Below are 16184 nucleotides of genomic sequence, written 5' to 3' on the forward strand. Positions count from 1 at the left end.
AAAAGGGCTTGTGTTTTTTACCACTGGAGATTGTCTGTTTTTCTGTCTGTCAGTCTGTCTCTCTCTCTCTCTCTCTCTCTCTCTCTCTCTCTCTCTCTCTCTCTCTCTCTCTGTGTCCCCCTAAACAAGCGTATTATCATTCTCTTTTCATCTTTCTCTGTCTGTCTTTCTGTCTGTCAGTCTGTCTCTGTCTGTCTCTGTCTGTCTATGTCTCTGTCTCTCTGTCTCTGTCTCTCACTCCCTCTCTCCCTGTTTTTCATCTGATGTTTTCAGTCCTTGATCTCTTCCTTAAACAAATGTCAGTTTAAATTGAAACATCTGCTGAGACACTGATGTTATCTGTCGGCAACATTGGCGGTAAGGAATTTGCTCTGGTGAGAAACAAAGAAGGCAGAGTATAGTGTATCTGCCAAGATCTTTGATAAGAATCGTAACACATGTCGACGATAAAGTGCAGCTTCGTCAGACTTGTTTCAAAGCTGTTTCATCCCTCTCATTCTACCTTTAAAGGCAGAGTAAGCCTCCCGTAAACCATCACAGATACGATCAGGCTTTTACACACAGTACAAACACCATTTCATTTAAACACTCACCAATTGAGAACATCCTAGGTGCCCTCCGTAAAGAGCGAACAATTTTCAAAGAATTTATTTTTGCGTGGTTTATCTTACCCCTGAGCCATCGTGAACCCGTGTGATACAGTTTTCCCTTTTCACAATGCAGTCGTCATAGTTAGTCATTTGAATGCGACTCGACGTGAGCTTATCTACAATAGCACGTTTTTTTTATGCACGAAACAACGGCTGTGGTTCACAAGAACTCTAGCGATGGCTTTTGACTGTTGAGAGGAACGGCGATTTGCACTGATAAACCGGCCGTCGTCTGCTACGACCCTTGCGTGACCCTGCTTCCGGGCTTTTCTTTTTTTAAACTTTCACAACTTCGAATTGTTCTGATCTTGTCTTGATGAAAAACGAATTCTTTTATGATTAAAGAATGTTTGTGTAACAAGCTGTCAATTTATTATTTAGATTTTAAAAGTTAGGTCTAGCGCAAAAACGAGGCGCCGTTGTTGTTAACGGAACAAGTCTACGAAAATAAATTCTTTGAAAATGTCTCACGCTCGACAGAAAGCAGCCAGGATGTTCCCGTTCGGTGAGCGTTCAAATGGAAGTATGCTTGTACTGTATTTAGACGCTCGGGGAGCTCTGTGATGGTTTACGGGAGGCTTACTGTGCCTTTAATTTTTTCTAACCACCTGTCTGTCTACCTGTCCGTCTGCCCCCTCTAATTTCATGTCTATCTCTTTCTCTCCCTCTCTCTATCTTAAACACACACACACACACATACACACATACACACGCACGCGCGCTCACACACACATTAATGCACGCACGCGCGCACGCGCGTACGCATGCAAACACACGCGCTCGCACTTACGCACGTAAGCTTGCACGCACTCACGCACGCACGCACTCACGCACGCACGCACGCACGCACGCACGCACGCACGCACACACACACACACACACACACACACACACACACGCACGCGCGCTCACACACACATTAATGCACGCACGCGCGCACGCGCGTACGCATGCAAACACACGCGCTCGCACTTACGCACGTAAGCTTGCACGCACTCACGCACGCACGCACACACACACACACACACACACACACACACACACACACATGTTTACATCGATGTCTGAAAGCAGGCTTTACCTGCCTGCTCAAAGCTCAAAGTTGTGTGATGATGCCACACTCTTTCTAAACAAGGCCCAGAGCTAGCCTTTGTTTGTTACATACCTGTGGTGCTATATATAGGAACTACGTCATTTGCTTTGACAACTTCTTCCTCTGGAAGATAAACGATCTATTCGGATTTTATTTTTTTACGTCATTTCTTGCTAAATATAACATCAGTGAAACAAAAGCTGCCATTTACATGGAAAACTTGACATACTCAGGATGAAAGTTCCATTTTAAGTGAACCTGCAGGTTACAAAAATTAAAATTCAACAAATCTGTAACATTGGACCTGGCAGCTTAAACAGGAAGCGGGGGAAAATGCAGACTTCTTCACAAAATAAATAGTCGGTTTCTCTGCTAAGTTTTCTGTGATGTAAAAATAAAATTTTAAAAAGCACAAACACAGCAACACTATTGTCTCTATCTTCCTACGATGTTATTCTTCGACGATGTTATTCTTCGACTGCACTATTTACATGAGCAAGGTTTGAGCTTGCCAGAAAAAAGGACCATACACAATAAAACTTCTGTTTGTGGCATATGCCATCACATAATGCCATAACCGACGACTGGATTATTGAAGAGAACGTGTACACGAGCCAAGAAACACTGCATGCTAACAAACATACATTTGTTTTTAGGTTAAAAGAAAAAAATACAGAAAGCAGTCCTGACATGCACACCATGTCTTGCATGCGCTGTTTTGCGACCACCGCTATCTCTATTTCCATGCCCCTACTCCCTCCTCAGAAAAAAAAAGTAGAAACAATTCTGAAACCTTTTCAATACGGATAGTAGTCTCTATAGCGTTCAAAACATACCGAACGAATGTAATTTATAGAAGCTGTGTCCGTCTGTCTGTCCGTCTGTCTGTCCGTCCCTACCACAAACGCCCTCACCCTGCTGAGCATAAAGCCTATCCTTAACTGGGCGAAGTCGACTACGCGAAGTGTACTTCGCGAAGCTGGCCGCACGAAGCTTTTTAGCACTGAGTTTTCGGTAAAAAGACTTCGCGAAGCTGGCCGCACGAAGCTTTAGCACTGAGTTTTCGGTATAAAGACTTCGCGAAGCTGGCCGCACGAAGCTTTAGCACTGAGTTTTCGGTATAAAGACTTCGCGAAGCTGGCCGCACGAAGCTTTAGCACTGAGTTTTCGGTATAAAGACTTCGCGAAGCTGGCCGCACGAAGCTTTAGCACTGAGTTTTCGGTATAAAGACTTCGCGAAGCTAGCCGCACAAAGCTTTAGCACTGAGTTTTCGGTATAAAGACTTCGCGAAGCTGGCCGCACGAAGCTTTAGCACTGAGTTTTCGGTATAAAGACTTCGCGAAGCTCGCCGCACGAAGCTTTAGCACTGAGTTTTCGGTATAAAGACTTCGCGAAGCTCGCCGCACGAAGCTTTAGCACTGAGTTTTCGGTATAAAGACTTCGCGAAGCTGGACGCACGAAGCTTTAGCACTGAGTTTTCGGTATAAAGACTTCGCGAAGCTCGCCGCACGAAGCTTTAGCACTGAGTTTTCGGTATAAAGACTTCGCGAAGTCGACTTCCGGCTGAATGAAGGACCGCCTTGAAGGACAAACTAAGCACCACAACTACTCATTACTACTACTCTATACCTCATTACCACATCCACCTACTACTCCTACTACTACCAACTACTACTACCTCTGCCAACCCCTACTACTACTGCTACCACATACAACGATTCCACCATCGCCTTATACTCCTCCTCAAAATACTACTGCCACCACTACCATCATCTACTCCTACTACTACTACTACTACTACTACAGCCAAACCTGTCCACGTCTATAACGAGCACCGACGGGACCCATTAAAATGGTCGTTATGGACAGGTGGTCGCTATGAAAGGTAAATTATATGGAGAAAAGACCTCGTCTGTGATCCTTCAGACTGGTCGCTGTGGACAGGTGGTCGTTTTAGAGAGGTGGGCGCAAGGGCAGGCTCGACTTAACTACTACTACTACTACCAACCTTCACCTGCTACTCCTACCAAAGATTCAGCTACAGTTAAATGTTACAACAATGAGCACACCTTGTACTAGCCCCACACACCAAACAATGACAATCATGCTATCACACAAAATAACAACAGCTGCATGCAGACAGTGTCTTTTCCCCATGGATTACAATTGACGACTGCTGGAGAAGAAAAAAAAAGTCACAATGCTGTTCAGTTTAATGAATGCAGGCATGTGCGTGAGCCCGGCTCGGTGCCAGGGATTTTGTGATCTGAAGCGATTGTTTTCTGTTGTGTTTTGAGTTCCTATAGTGCAATGCGTTCTTCAATGGGTGTATGTTTAGGGGTTGGTGAGAGAAGAAATACCAAACCCAAAGTACAAATTGGATACAGTTCCAGTTTGTATACCTGCACAATGTTTGTATGTTTGGTGGTTGTTTTTATTTGTATGGTTGTTGTCATATGTTGTTTGGTTGTTTTTAGAGCAGATGAACCACACTTTTTCATCCATTGTTTAATTGTATGGACAATAAATGATCTTATGTCTTATGTCTTAATGAGTAGTGGTGTGTTCTGGTACTCAAAACACGTTATTTGTTTATGCATATACCTAACCAAACGAAGAAACTTGTAGTAGTCCCTTCCCTTGTTTTGTTTAAAAGCGAACACCTAACCGAATGAACAAACGGTAGTGGTCCGTTAAGACAGTCAAGCCTCGTTATATTTTATGCGTATATCTAACCAAATGAACATGATAGTAGTGCTCTGTTTTGACAGCAAAACCTCGTTATATTTATATGTATACCTAACCAAATGAACACACGGCAGTTGTCGATTCTGACAGCTAAACCCCATTATCATTTATGCGTATATCAAACCAAATGCAAATATCATGGTAGCAGTCTATTCTGAAAGCAAAACCTCGTTCTTTTTGGGCATATACCTTACCAAAAGGACCGCGACACAAGATGCACACATAACTCCAGCGACTGTGAAATACCATAAGTACGGCCATGGACTCCATTAGCTCTGACATTGCCAAAAATCCCATTAGTCCCGCAATTAAGCGGGCTGACCGAGGTGGGCGGGGACAAGATTAGATGGCCATTAAGGCCTGCAGACACTGACCAATTTGAGGTCATATGGACGTCGACATTTTGAGTGGCAACGCAAAAGCAGAACAAGCTATGCCGTGCTTCATGACTCGGTACCAATCGTAATCCGTCCTTGACCAGAGTTATTTTTCAGCAGAGTTTTGAGCGGCAAGACAAGGTCATGTGTGCTTTATTGCTCAGTGCCTATGATGTAACGATGTATCTTTTCTCGGACAAAGTTAAATTTTATGCTGAGTTTCGAGCGGCGACACAAAGACAAAACAATTTCATGTGTGCTCCATGGCAAAAAAACTTGCAGCAGTCGTTCCTCAACTAAATTTAATCTTCATGTGGCGTTGGGAGCAGTCATCTGAAGGTCAGAATAAGGTCATGAAGGTCATGATCGCTTCTTTGCTCATCTTCTACCACAACCCCTCCCCAACCAACGATGATTTTCATGTAGAGTTTTGAGAGGCGACACCAAGGTAGAACAAGGTTGTGTGTGCTTCAAGACTTGCTCGGTACCTAAAACATACCTTCCTCAAACAAAGCTAATTTTATGTGGAGTTTTGAGAGGCGACACAAAGCAGAACAAGGTTTGCGTACTTCATAGGTCCACCAATCGTAATCCGTCCTTGGCCAACATTAATGTAAAATTATTTGGATGTTTTAGCGACGACATAAAGGCAGAGCAAGGTCGTTCGTGTGTCATGGGTTTGTACCTATCGCATTCAATTCTTGGCCAAAACCAGTTTACAATTATGTGCTAGTTTGAGCAGCTCAGTACAAAACGGCAGAGCTTCAAGATTCAGTATCTATCACAATCCTACATCAAGCAAAGTTAGTCTTAAATGTGGAATTTTGAGTGTTGACTCTAAGGAAGAACAAGGTCATGTGTGCTTCATGGCTTATTTTCTGTCACAATCCTTCCTCGATTAAAGGTTACACTTTTTTTCTTTTTATTTTATTTTTTTATCTCGAGAGAGCATAGCATCAGTGTTTAGCAGGGATCGAGTGGTCAGAAGCTTCCAGACATGTTGCCAATTACTTTTCTGCAATGACCGCATGAATGCACGGAATGGTCAATAATTAAGCGCACATGTATGCTATTGTTCGGGTACAGTTTACAGCACAAAATAGACGTACTGCAGAGATGAGTATTGCATTTAACATCAATTGAAAATAGGCAGAACTGAGTGAATGAAGTTTTTTGTCATTCTTGCGCTGTTTTGACCCTTTTGATGTTTTCAGAGGTGGGACCTTAATTGTTACCTCAAAATATAACCAGACCTCATGCGATCATGAGTGCGTTTGTAGCTCATGAAACAGTCATCATGTGCAATATAATGAAAGTTTTGATCTGATAGTCTTTGTCCATTTAAGGCTTATGATTAAATATCTTCCTTTTACGTTTTAATGTCTAAACCATTCTACAAGAAGGAGAAGAAAGAAAAGTATACATCAATCGCACGACACAATGGTCAGGAATGTAGACAAAACAGAATGAAGTTTGACAACAATCAACCACGAAATCTAGACGTAAAATGAACAGAAACTGTCCACAGTCCAGTAACACTGCCAACACAGTGCACAGAAATGAAAGTGTGAGACAAAACATGTACACAGATACACTTTTTCCATGCCAAGACAAAATTACCGACCGAAGACGAAGGGAGACTGGTCAGAGAAATCACGGAGAGGAAATAGGCAGCCATTGACCAAATCTGACCTTTTCGGTGAAATTACCCCCCCCCCCCCCCCCCCCCCCGTTCAGATCTAAGAAGGCCTGAGGTGCTGAACATCAACTGGACAACCCTACCGGTAAAACAAACGCAAGGATATAAACACCTGCAAGATGCACCAACCGTGCCTCCCCTTCAGAACCTCTGAAGCTACCCCCCTCTCCCCATGTTAACCTTCATACTGTATTGACCAAAGATCTGCTACTGCCACGCTAGTAGAAGATCTTTGCTTTGGCCACCAGACTCGCCAGCAGCTCGTATGACCATCGAGGAATGAGAGACACTTATCGTATACTGCTATCTCTGAGCCTTCTGAAGATAGAGCACTCCTCCAAAGAGTATAGAAGCTTCTACACTCTTTGACTCCTCTGTAAGTGAGCGTCTATGGGCAGAACTCTCTCTCTCTCTCTCTTTCTCTCTCTCTCTCTCTCTCTCTCTCTCTCTCTGTCTCTCTCTCTCTCTCTCTCTCTCTCTTTCCCTCCACCACTCCCCTCTCTCTCTCTCTCTCTCTCTCTCTCTCTCTCTCTCTCTCTCTCTCTCTCTCTCTCTCTCTCTCTCTCTCTCTATCTATCTCTCTCTTTCTGTATCTATGCATTTCCTGTGCCAGAGAGAAGCTTCGAATTCCCTTTTCTGCAGAGAGTAGACAACAGAAACTACGTTGTTGGGACTAAGTCTCCCGTAGGCTAAAGCACACAGTCGTTTGGCAGGCCTTAAGTAGCAGCAATGCGTTCGATCCACAAAAACATATTTGCACTAGAGTGCAAGCAGCTGACCGTGTTATTGGTTCAATGTACGATTAAATTACATTCAATATAGCTAACATCAGCAGCAGAACTGGGTCGGTCCCAGCTTGCAAGTACCTGTACGGCTTTCTGTATTGATAACAGAGTTTATCCTTATCCACCACCCTATAAATTAATGCTGAAACGTCAGAGGTCTTTTTCGTCAAGAGAGGATACACAGGGACGCTTCACTCAGACATCAAAATCAACATAAAGAAAGTTCCTTTAATAACGACATCGTTACTATGCTGCATAGCATGATAGGGTTTGGTTTTTCCATTGTCAAACGATATTTCTACGTTAGATCACTAACTTATTCATACCACGTCTTTCTACAACGTTCAAAAATAATACACATATTCAATTTAGCTGAAATGACGTAACATGTTCTTAGCAAACGAGTCGAAGATTTGCAGCGTATCCAGACAAGATAAAAACAAGTCGCGTAAGGCGAAATTACTACATTTAGTCAAGCTGTGGAACTCACAGAATGAAACTGAACGTAGTTCGCCGCTAGTGCAAAAGGCAGTGAAAGTGACGAGCCTGTTTGGCGCGGTAGCGGTTGCGCTGTGCTTCATAGCACGCTTTACTGTACCTCTCTTCGTTTTAACGTTCTGAGCGTGTTTTTAATCCAAACATATCATATCTATATGTTTTTGGAATCAGGAACCGACAAGGAATAAGATGAAAGTGTTTTTAAATTGATTTCGAAAATCTAATTTTGATCATAATTTTTATATTTTTAATTTTCAGAGCTTGTTTTTAATCCAAATATAACATATTTATATGTTTTTTTGAATCAAGAAATGATGAAGAATAAGATGAACGTAAATGTGGATCGTTTTATAAAATTTTTATTTTTTTTCACAATTTTCAGATTTTTAATGACCAAAGTCATTAATTAATTTTTAAGCCACCAAGCTGAAATGCAATACCGAAGTCCGGCCTTTGTCGAAGATTGCTTGGCCAAAATTTCAATCAATTTGATTGAAAAATGAGGGTGTGACAGTGCCGCCTTAACTTTTACAAAAAGCCGGATATGACGTCATCGAAGACATTTATCGAAAAAAAGAAAAAAACGTCCGGGGATATCATTCCCAGGAACTCTCATGTAAAATTTTATAAAGATCGGTCGAGTAGTTTAGTCTGAATCGCTCTACACACACACACGCACAGACAGACAGACAGACACACACACACACACACACACATACACCACGACCCTCGTCTCGATTCCTCCTCTATGTTAAAACATTTAGTCAAAACTTGACTAAATGTAAAAACGGGTTCTGTAGAATATCAGATATTCTACAGAACCCGTTTCTTATCTTGTCTGGATATCATCTAGGTACACTGAATTGAATTTGGATGATCAAAACTCGGCTGAAGAACTCCCAAGGAATGGAGTTGTCACCAAGATGCTTGAACAATGCTACGGAGGATGTAATACAAAGTGTCCAAAGGGGCATGAGCGTTGACTGATATGATGAGTTTCTTTAAATGCTGCGGGGTCTTTATTTCTGCCACACAGCGTATTGTCTGATATCCCATCTATACCAAAAATAGCCCTTCCGGGTACAATAGTCAGATACAACTCTTGATCAAATGCTTCAGCTAATTGAAGGCCACTACTGCGGTTCACAGCTTGGGTTTTCTTCTCGGTTGTTTGCTAGTCCTACGTCAATCGTCAATCGAGCTGTGGCGTGAGCAGCGACCCAGTTTTAGGCTGCGGCATGGACATGTTCATTCCGTGAACATATCATCACATTCTGGCCTGTGTATGCCGTACATTTTGCTGACAACAGCTACCATTTCACGGATGTCACCCAACCAGTGCATCAAGATGCAACCATTTTCGACAGAATACAAGGAGAGACAGGAACTGCATTACACGGAGAGCACAGCCTCCAGACCTAAAGCTCGTCGAGAATAGGCGGCGAAAGGTCAAGCGTTCTTTTGCGAAATCAGACGGCAGAGATCAATACCCAGCCAGGAACTGTTCGTTCCTGCAGTCGTTGGGGTAGGGAGAGAGACAGACTTTGCTCCTGCCAGCGATTTAAAGCCTGTACAATTCGGTTCTCCCATTGATCCTGGCATTCACAGGCTTTGGCCTAGAAACCTAACTGAGTACTAAGGTTAGTCAAATAGCTTCTTCTTCTTTGTGCGTAGGCTACAAATCTTACGTGCACTCATTTGCTTTTCTTGGATGGGAGGGGGACGGGGTACGGGGTCACGAGTGGGCTTTGACGTGTATGGCCGTTTCCTCGTCCATTCAGGAAGTAATACTCTGTTCAGCATCTGGGAGATCACTCAAACCATAAACTCTTTCCAAGGTTGAAGAAAATTAACGATGGGGCTCTGACTTTGTTCTAATCCGGCTGTCATGTTGAATCTGCACAATGATTAGCGACTTCACTGTAGTTACACAGTGCAGTCAAATAGCTCTGGACTCAGTTTAAGAAATCTGAACATTATAATTCTTCATTCGTTAGTGCATCAGCTGACACTACCAGGGCACACAAGCAACTCGAAATCTACCACATATTTTTACTCGCATTGCACGTTCGTACTCTTATTGCTTACTCTTGCTCGGTATATATTTCACAGTAAGAAAATGACACGCAACGCTTTCAAAGACAAAACACGCGGTTCATCATATTTCGTTCATCCACAGAAACGTTCCTAAAACTAGCTCTTAAAGGCACAGTGCAGCTCACAGCCTTCGTTTTGCGTTTTTGTTGCAGCTGCGAGCATTTACAGTTCAAAAATCTTCCTATGGTGGTAAAACAAACCTAAAACTACCCAACGACGACATCTGTGAAGCTCGACATGTTCTTGTTCACGCGAGTGCATAAATTAACCTAGTTATTACGTGGTGTTTGGTCGGAGTTCGATTCAACTGAGTGATTCCGGCCTCCATTTTGTTTTACACAAACTCATGATTACGTCTGACATAGTTTGCTAGTGACGTGTCTTTTTGTGCATGATGTGGTGATCTACCTGATCTAAATTTAGATCCAAAAATAGGTCAAGACCAGCCGGGTCCGAGTACGAAATTAATTCGTAAAAAATCGCAGTTCTTGACTCTTTGGGTACAAGTCAATGCAACTTGGTAGTTCTTCTAACGGATAGATGCCTGAGGTATGACTAAAAGCCCCAGGGGCTCCGTGAACCTGGATTTGACAAGTTCAGTACCTTTAAGACAAATGGTCAATTCATGCGGGGTTTTCTTCTCAGTAGGTCAAGCTTTTGCTGACCGTCGTGACTCCTTTTCTCCTTCAACTACTGTAAGGCAATGGTTTTGAGATTCGTCGAGATAGTTTTCAAATCAGTCCATTCGGTTTCCAACTTGAAGGGTTAGGCTACTACTCGGGGTTTCAACACATATATTTACAGAGGGCCATCTTAGTACAAGTACTACATCGATTTGTTTTATCCCCTGGCTATGGTAGAGCTAATATCCGAGTAAAAACAAGACAGTAAAACTAATTTTATGCGCTAAGTCCTTCGGTGCGCGGTGAGCAAAAACGAACTCTCCCCTCGTAAAAGGGAGTGCTCAACAACTATCTTCCAGGGGAGTGCTCAATAACTATCTTGCAAAATTACCAGTACGCGATTCCTCCAATTTATACAGCACTTGACAACAGATGCTCTCTTGAAAAAGGGCGCATAAACATCCTGAATCACGCTCAAACGTGATTTATCGCTGACGAATTTCTGAGGCAGGATTCGCACAGCTGTTCCTCTCGAATCAGTGAACCACCAGGTAACCCTGTGTTCTGACTCCTTTGAAATAGCATTCTGAATCACTCAAAGTTCTTGTGTGAGACGTGTAACTGAGGTTGAGCCGTTAGAAGTTCACCTTGCATAAACCATTTACAAAAAGTTTCTGTTCTTACCGATAGTCTGGAATTATCTGTCTATCTCAGTCTCTAAGTCTCTCTGTCGTGTGTGTGTGTGTGTGTGTGTGTGTGTGTGTGTGTGTGTGTGTGTGTGTGTGTGTGTGTGTGTGTGTGTGTGTGTGTGTGTGTGTGTGTGTGTGCTTGTTCTTGCGTGCGTGCGTGTGCGCGTGCGTGCGTGAGTGCATCAGTGTGTCTGGGTGTGCTTGTATTTCTCTGTGTGTCTGGGTGAAAAGGACGAGAACTTTATACATCAGTTTTCCCCAGAAACCAGACCCTAATTCAAGGGTTCAACACAAACATGTTTTCTCTCCTGTGTGTCAAGAAGAAGCTCTTGCGTAAATTAAGCCAAGCAAAAAAAGGCTTGACTTTGTCCTTTCCCTCCTGTTGCAACTTTTTATGTTTCAAACTGGCATTGTTCGTCATCAACAGATGGCATTCCTATTGATTCTGCATTCTCTCTCTCTCTCTCTCCCATCGTCTATGTGTGTTTTTTTCTCTATATTTTTGCTTTACTACAATGCAATTGTATGTTTCATGCACTTTATATTCCGATTATATGCATCGATTTCATGTCTGATCCGGAAATTGTAATAATCAATACAATGATTAATGCTATAAATTATCCATCCATCTCTCCCATAGATCTATCTCCTTGTGTTCTTTTTGTCTGTCCAGCTGTACAGAACACAGATGGCGTGCAAAAAGGGAAAGGGAAACAAGTCAAGGGTTTAACGTCTACGCTGCCTTCCACCGAGACGGCAAAACTAATACAACAACAGGAAAAAAGGATTGCAGAAAACTGGAGACACTGGAAGGAAAAAATCGATATGAACAGAAATTGACAACATTCAGCTACCCACAGTCATAGCCGTGTACGCAGATCGACACAGAAAACAGCTAGCTGTGAATTCTAAATGACGAAGGACAACGTAACAGTGTGCCTCCAGAAAATGACCATAGAAAGTACATAAGATACAGTTCTGCAGTACGAAGGGTATGGGTGAAAGCAGGCAAAAAGCAGACTACATTACAGAAAACAAAACACAAGAGACAAAAAGAACTATGGTGATATAAAACCAGCTAGCCCACCAAGAACTACTATCTAAGACAAAGCCCTTTAGTTTCTTTTAACTTTACATCAACGTTACAAAAAAGTGTGGACAGACTGATTTTCAATTCCGTGAACTACTCTCGTTCTCCCAGCGAACAGAGACAGCAGAGTATAATTATATAGTATAAAGGTACTGGTAGTGTTCGTTATTTTGACATAACACCCAAATATAGCTGGTGACGTTGACACGAAGGGTACAACCAGGTGGAAGGTCACATTGACCTACTTTCACAAAACTCCGGGTGATAGGGCTAGAATGATGTGACTGAGGCTAGTAAGACGACACCGTTTCAACGTTCGGGGCTAAGAGGCAAAGAGAAAAAAGGGCACGGCTACTGATATCAACAGGCACTGAGAAACTTACCCTCGGACAAATGGGGCGCTGGAAAAAGGAATAGTACCCAAAAAAGGTCAAAATGATGAAGACGTTTAATTCTTCGTACATTAACAGTCAGCCATCTGATAAGGTTACACTGTATTCAAATTAGTATTCTAACTTGAATTCATATAAAGTATAGGTGATATAGCCTTGACAGACATCGTTATCTCTGCATCAACTTGTTAGGGCTTTTGGGAAAGTAGGTAAACGTGACCGACACAACAAACGTCCGTTAAATCGTAAAAAAAGATCGTAAGTTTTGAAAAAGAAGCAAACCTCATCAAGAAAAGTTGAACATATTATTTTGAGAATAATGGCAATCTCAATGCATTTCTGTGCAAATTTCCAAAAAGTAAGGAAAAATACTTACAATTCAGAAACGAAATAATTAAAGCAATGTCACACGTGCTCATGCTCTTTTCAAAACAGTTAACAGAAAACGCACTCACTTCAACAAGAAGGACAGACAGACAGATAGACCGACAGACAGACCGACAAACAGACGGGCACGAAAGGGAATGGAGAAAATGGCGTCTGTAACCTAATGTGTCTGAAATCCTTACTTCAATTTCAATGATTTCTGTCCGGGCAACCAAGACCTGGCTGAAATGAAAATCTGAGGTCTGCTACAAGTAAAAATGCTCGACCATACTGTTACAAAGGAACACCATCTCAGCGACGTGTACTGATCAGACTTTAAGCAAGGGTTGGGGGGAAAAGCAGCCTCAGTTTTAACACTGACATCATGGTTGGGGAACTAGGAACTTACCACATCTAGCAAGGTCGAGAGGAAAGGACACGAAACTAGATGCAGTGGGTTCTAAATGTCGGTAAAAATAGTGCTCTCCATTACTTAGCCTTCTGCATTTGTGGCCGAGACTGGAGGGCAGAGACAAGTCTTGAGCCAAGCATGTCAGTGCAACTTTCAACTCGGGTCAGAAGAAATTGGCCTAGCAAATCAACGTCTAAGTTATAAACTCACAAAGGCAGAAAGGGACTGCTTCGCTTGAAGGCTGGCACGTGTTAACGTGAGCTAGGCGGGGGGAGAGTGCGAGTGGGGAAGAAGGCAGGAAATGTAAGGTAGGTAAGTGCGTGTAGGTGGCTGGGGGGGAAGGCAGTGAGCGTACCTTAGCGGCGGTGGAAGAGTAAGGTTCATCGAAGAGTGCCCAGATCTTGGGCTGGATGCGCTGCCAGCAGTTGAGCTCCCCGGCTTTGTACTCCTCCTCCAGCCCAAACTTCTTCATGATGTCCTCCTCCGTGGGCTTGTCCGTGTCCAGGTCCAGCCGGTCCAGGATGGCCAGCACGTCCTGAGTGTCTCGGTGCTGCGTGTATGTCATCCAGCAGCACGGCTCCACCTGGTTCGAATCCAGGCCCCAGAACTCCAGTTCCTCCTCGAAGAGAGGGCCGCACACGTCCGTGGGGTAGTGCAGCTTGCCGGAGCGGTAGTAGTTGAGGATCTGGGCGAACACGCCGGGGTGTCTGTCGAAGAAGTACTCATTGAGCACAGGGTCGTAGTTTGCCAGCGCCTCCGTCAATCGGGACAAGCGGGTGGCCGGGATCTTCTTCAGGGTGGCCTTGTACGTCTCGTGCCGTATGCCTCCCACGTTGATGATGACGCGGTTGTCCGCGTCCGCGACGTTGATGTTCATGGCGGCGAGGTGGCCGGGAGGGTCAGTGCGGGCAAGGTGGCGCCAGCTCACAAAACATCACAAGGTTCCAGCCCCTTCGTCCCCCTCTCCGTGTTCGGCCCCTGGCTGGGGCCCCAAGCTCAGCTGACTGTGGGAAGGGCAGGGGAGGGTAGAGCCGGGCAGGGCAGTCCCATGGGGAGGAAGGGCAGCGTCACAAAGGCTGGCAGGGCACGGGGGCACGAGTAGGGAGCGGAGGGGCAGGCCTGCAGCAGTCACCAAACGGCTTTTTCTTGCGCATCGCTCCGCTAACTCCTGCCTGTAGTCATCTGTACAAACACACACAAAAACAGACACCTGGTCAGCAAATGGCACACAAATGCAGAACAAGGTCAGCAAATACACACAATAAAAACTCACGGTAAAGCAAAATGCACACATTACCAGAACAAGGTAAGCAAATACACATTAAACATACTTACGGCAAAGCAGGAAACATACACACACCAAGGAAACGCACAGTAAGCAAACATCTAGCTCAAAACTGCAAATCATAAAGGCGGTGCTTAATTTGTCCCGAAGTCGACTTCGCGAAGACTTTGCGAAGTCTTTTTACCCAAAACTCAGTGCTAAAGCTCAATGCAGCCAGGTTCGCTAAGCATCCTTCGCGTAGTCACACTTCGCCCAATTAATGACATGCTTTACAAACCACTTCAAGAGTTGTTTGACAACGATCTTTATATCACATAGGAGTTACAAAAACGTTTCCCAAGTCAAATTGCAAAGCACAAAGGAGTAGGCGGAAACCACTGTGGCTTAGCCAAGCAAACCGATGTCGAATAATAATAATAATAATAATAATAATAATAATAATAATAATAATATAATAATAATAATAATAATAATAATAATAATAAGGGTACTTTTAGTGCGCAAATCCTAACAAAGTTCTAAGCACCTTACAAAAATAATCATAAAAAATCCCAAATAAACAAATTATACAAAGTAAAATTGCTGATATGCACAACCGTCTAACATCCACTGTATGGCTTTCATGGATCCTGCTGACAGATCATGGAAAACCTTCGGAATAAAAATCCCCCCAGAAAATAGTACCTGCCAGCTCATTCTCTCAGCACATTCACCCTAGGAGGTTGAGTGAAATGTGCTGCCAATATCAGCCTCATTGAATGAAGCATTAATCAGTCAAAGTTCACTTCAGGCTGGACACAGCTAATCAAAGCCAATCATTACTAATGCATTGCTGGACGCGACGAGAGTGACAGCTGTCGTGCCACGGACATCAGATGGCCAACACTGGCCAAAGGGGATTCTGAGGATTAGCTGTCCACGCAGACAGCTATTCGGTGAAGCTGCGTGACACTTCTAGCTACACCCTCACACCCACACATTTGGCTCTGTCTGTCTGTCTGTCTGTCTCTCTCTCTCTTACACACATACACACACACGCCCGTGCACACATACACACACACACACACACACACACACACACACACCCGCACACACACACACACATGCACATTCTGGTCGTCAATTCAGAAGCTCAAAATTCAAATCCGAAGGATCACACACAAAAATGCAGACGATGAAGCAAACTCCAGACAGACGGCTGTGCAGTCCTCTCAAAAGACAAGACAAAACATGTCCCACTTATTCTTCAGCGGTGCCAACGTGTGACAGGTGTTATCTGCACTACATAAACACGGCAAGCTTCAAGCCATAGGGCACAAAGTGATAGACATATTGCTAGTATGAAGCCCTTTCTCCAGATTATGTGAATCGCAGGCCAT

General features: G+C 43.6%; 1 protein-coding gene across 8 annotated transcripts in view; it reads right to left on the reverse strand.

Moving 5' to 3' along the window:
- The window catches only part of LOC138979783 (potassium voltage-gated channel protein Shaw-like), a 170139-nt gene that overhangs the window by 33903 nt on the left and 120052 nt on the right, over positions 1-16184 (reverse strand). For 7 of the 8 annotated variants that reach the window (XM_070352523.1, XM_070352522.1, XM_070352521.1 and 4 more), the window contains exons 4-5: positions 13876-14702; positions 12734-12751 (exon numbers count right to left, since the gene is read on the reverse strand). In XM_070352523.1, coding sequence (XP_070208624.1) covers positions 12734-12751; positions 13876-14397 — 540 coding nt within the window. In that variant the 5' untranslated portion in view covers positions 14398-14702. The remainder of the gene's footprint in view (positions 1-12733; positions 12752-13875; positions 14703-16184) is intronic. The other variant, XM_070352520.1, reaches the window with a different exon arrangement.

The sequence above is a fragment of the Littorina saxatilis genome, linkage group LG11 (assembly GCF_037325665.1).
Source record: "Littorina saxatilis isolate snail1 linkage group LG11, US_GU_Lsax_2.0, whole genome shotgun sequence".
In the NCBI taxonomy this organism is placed as follows: domain Eukaryota; kingdom Metazoa; phylum Mollusca; class Gastropoda; order Littorinimorpha; family Littorinidae; genus Littorina; species Littorina saxatilis.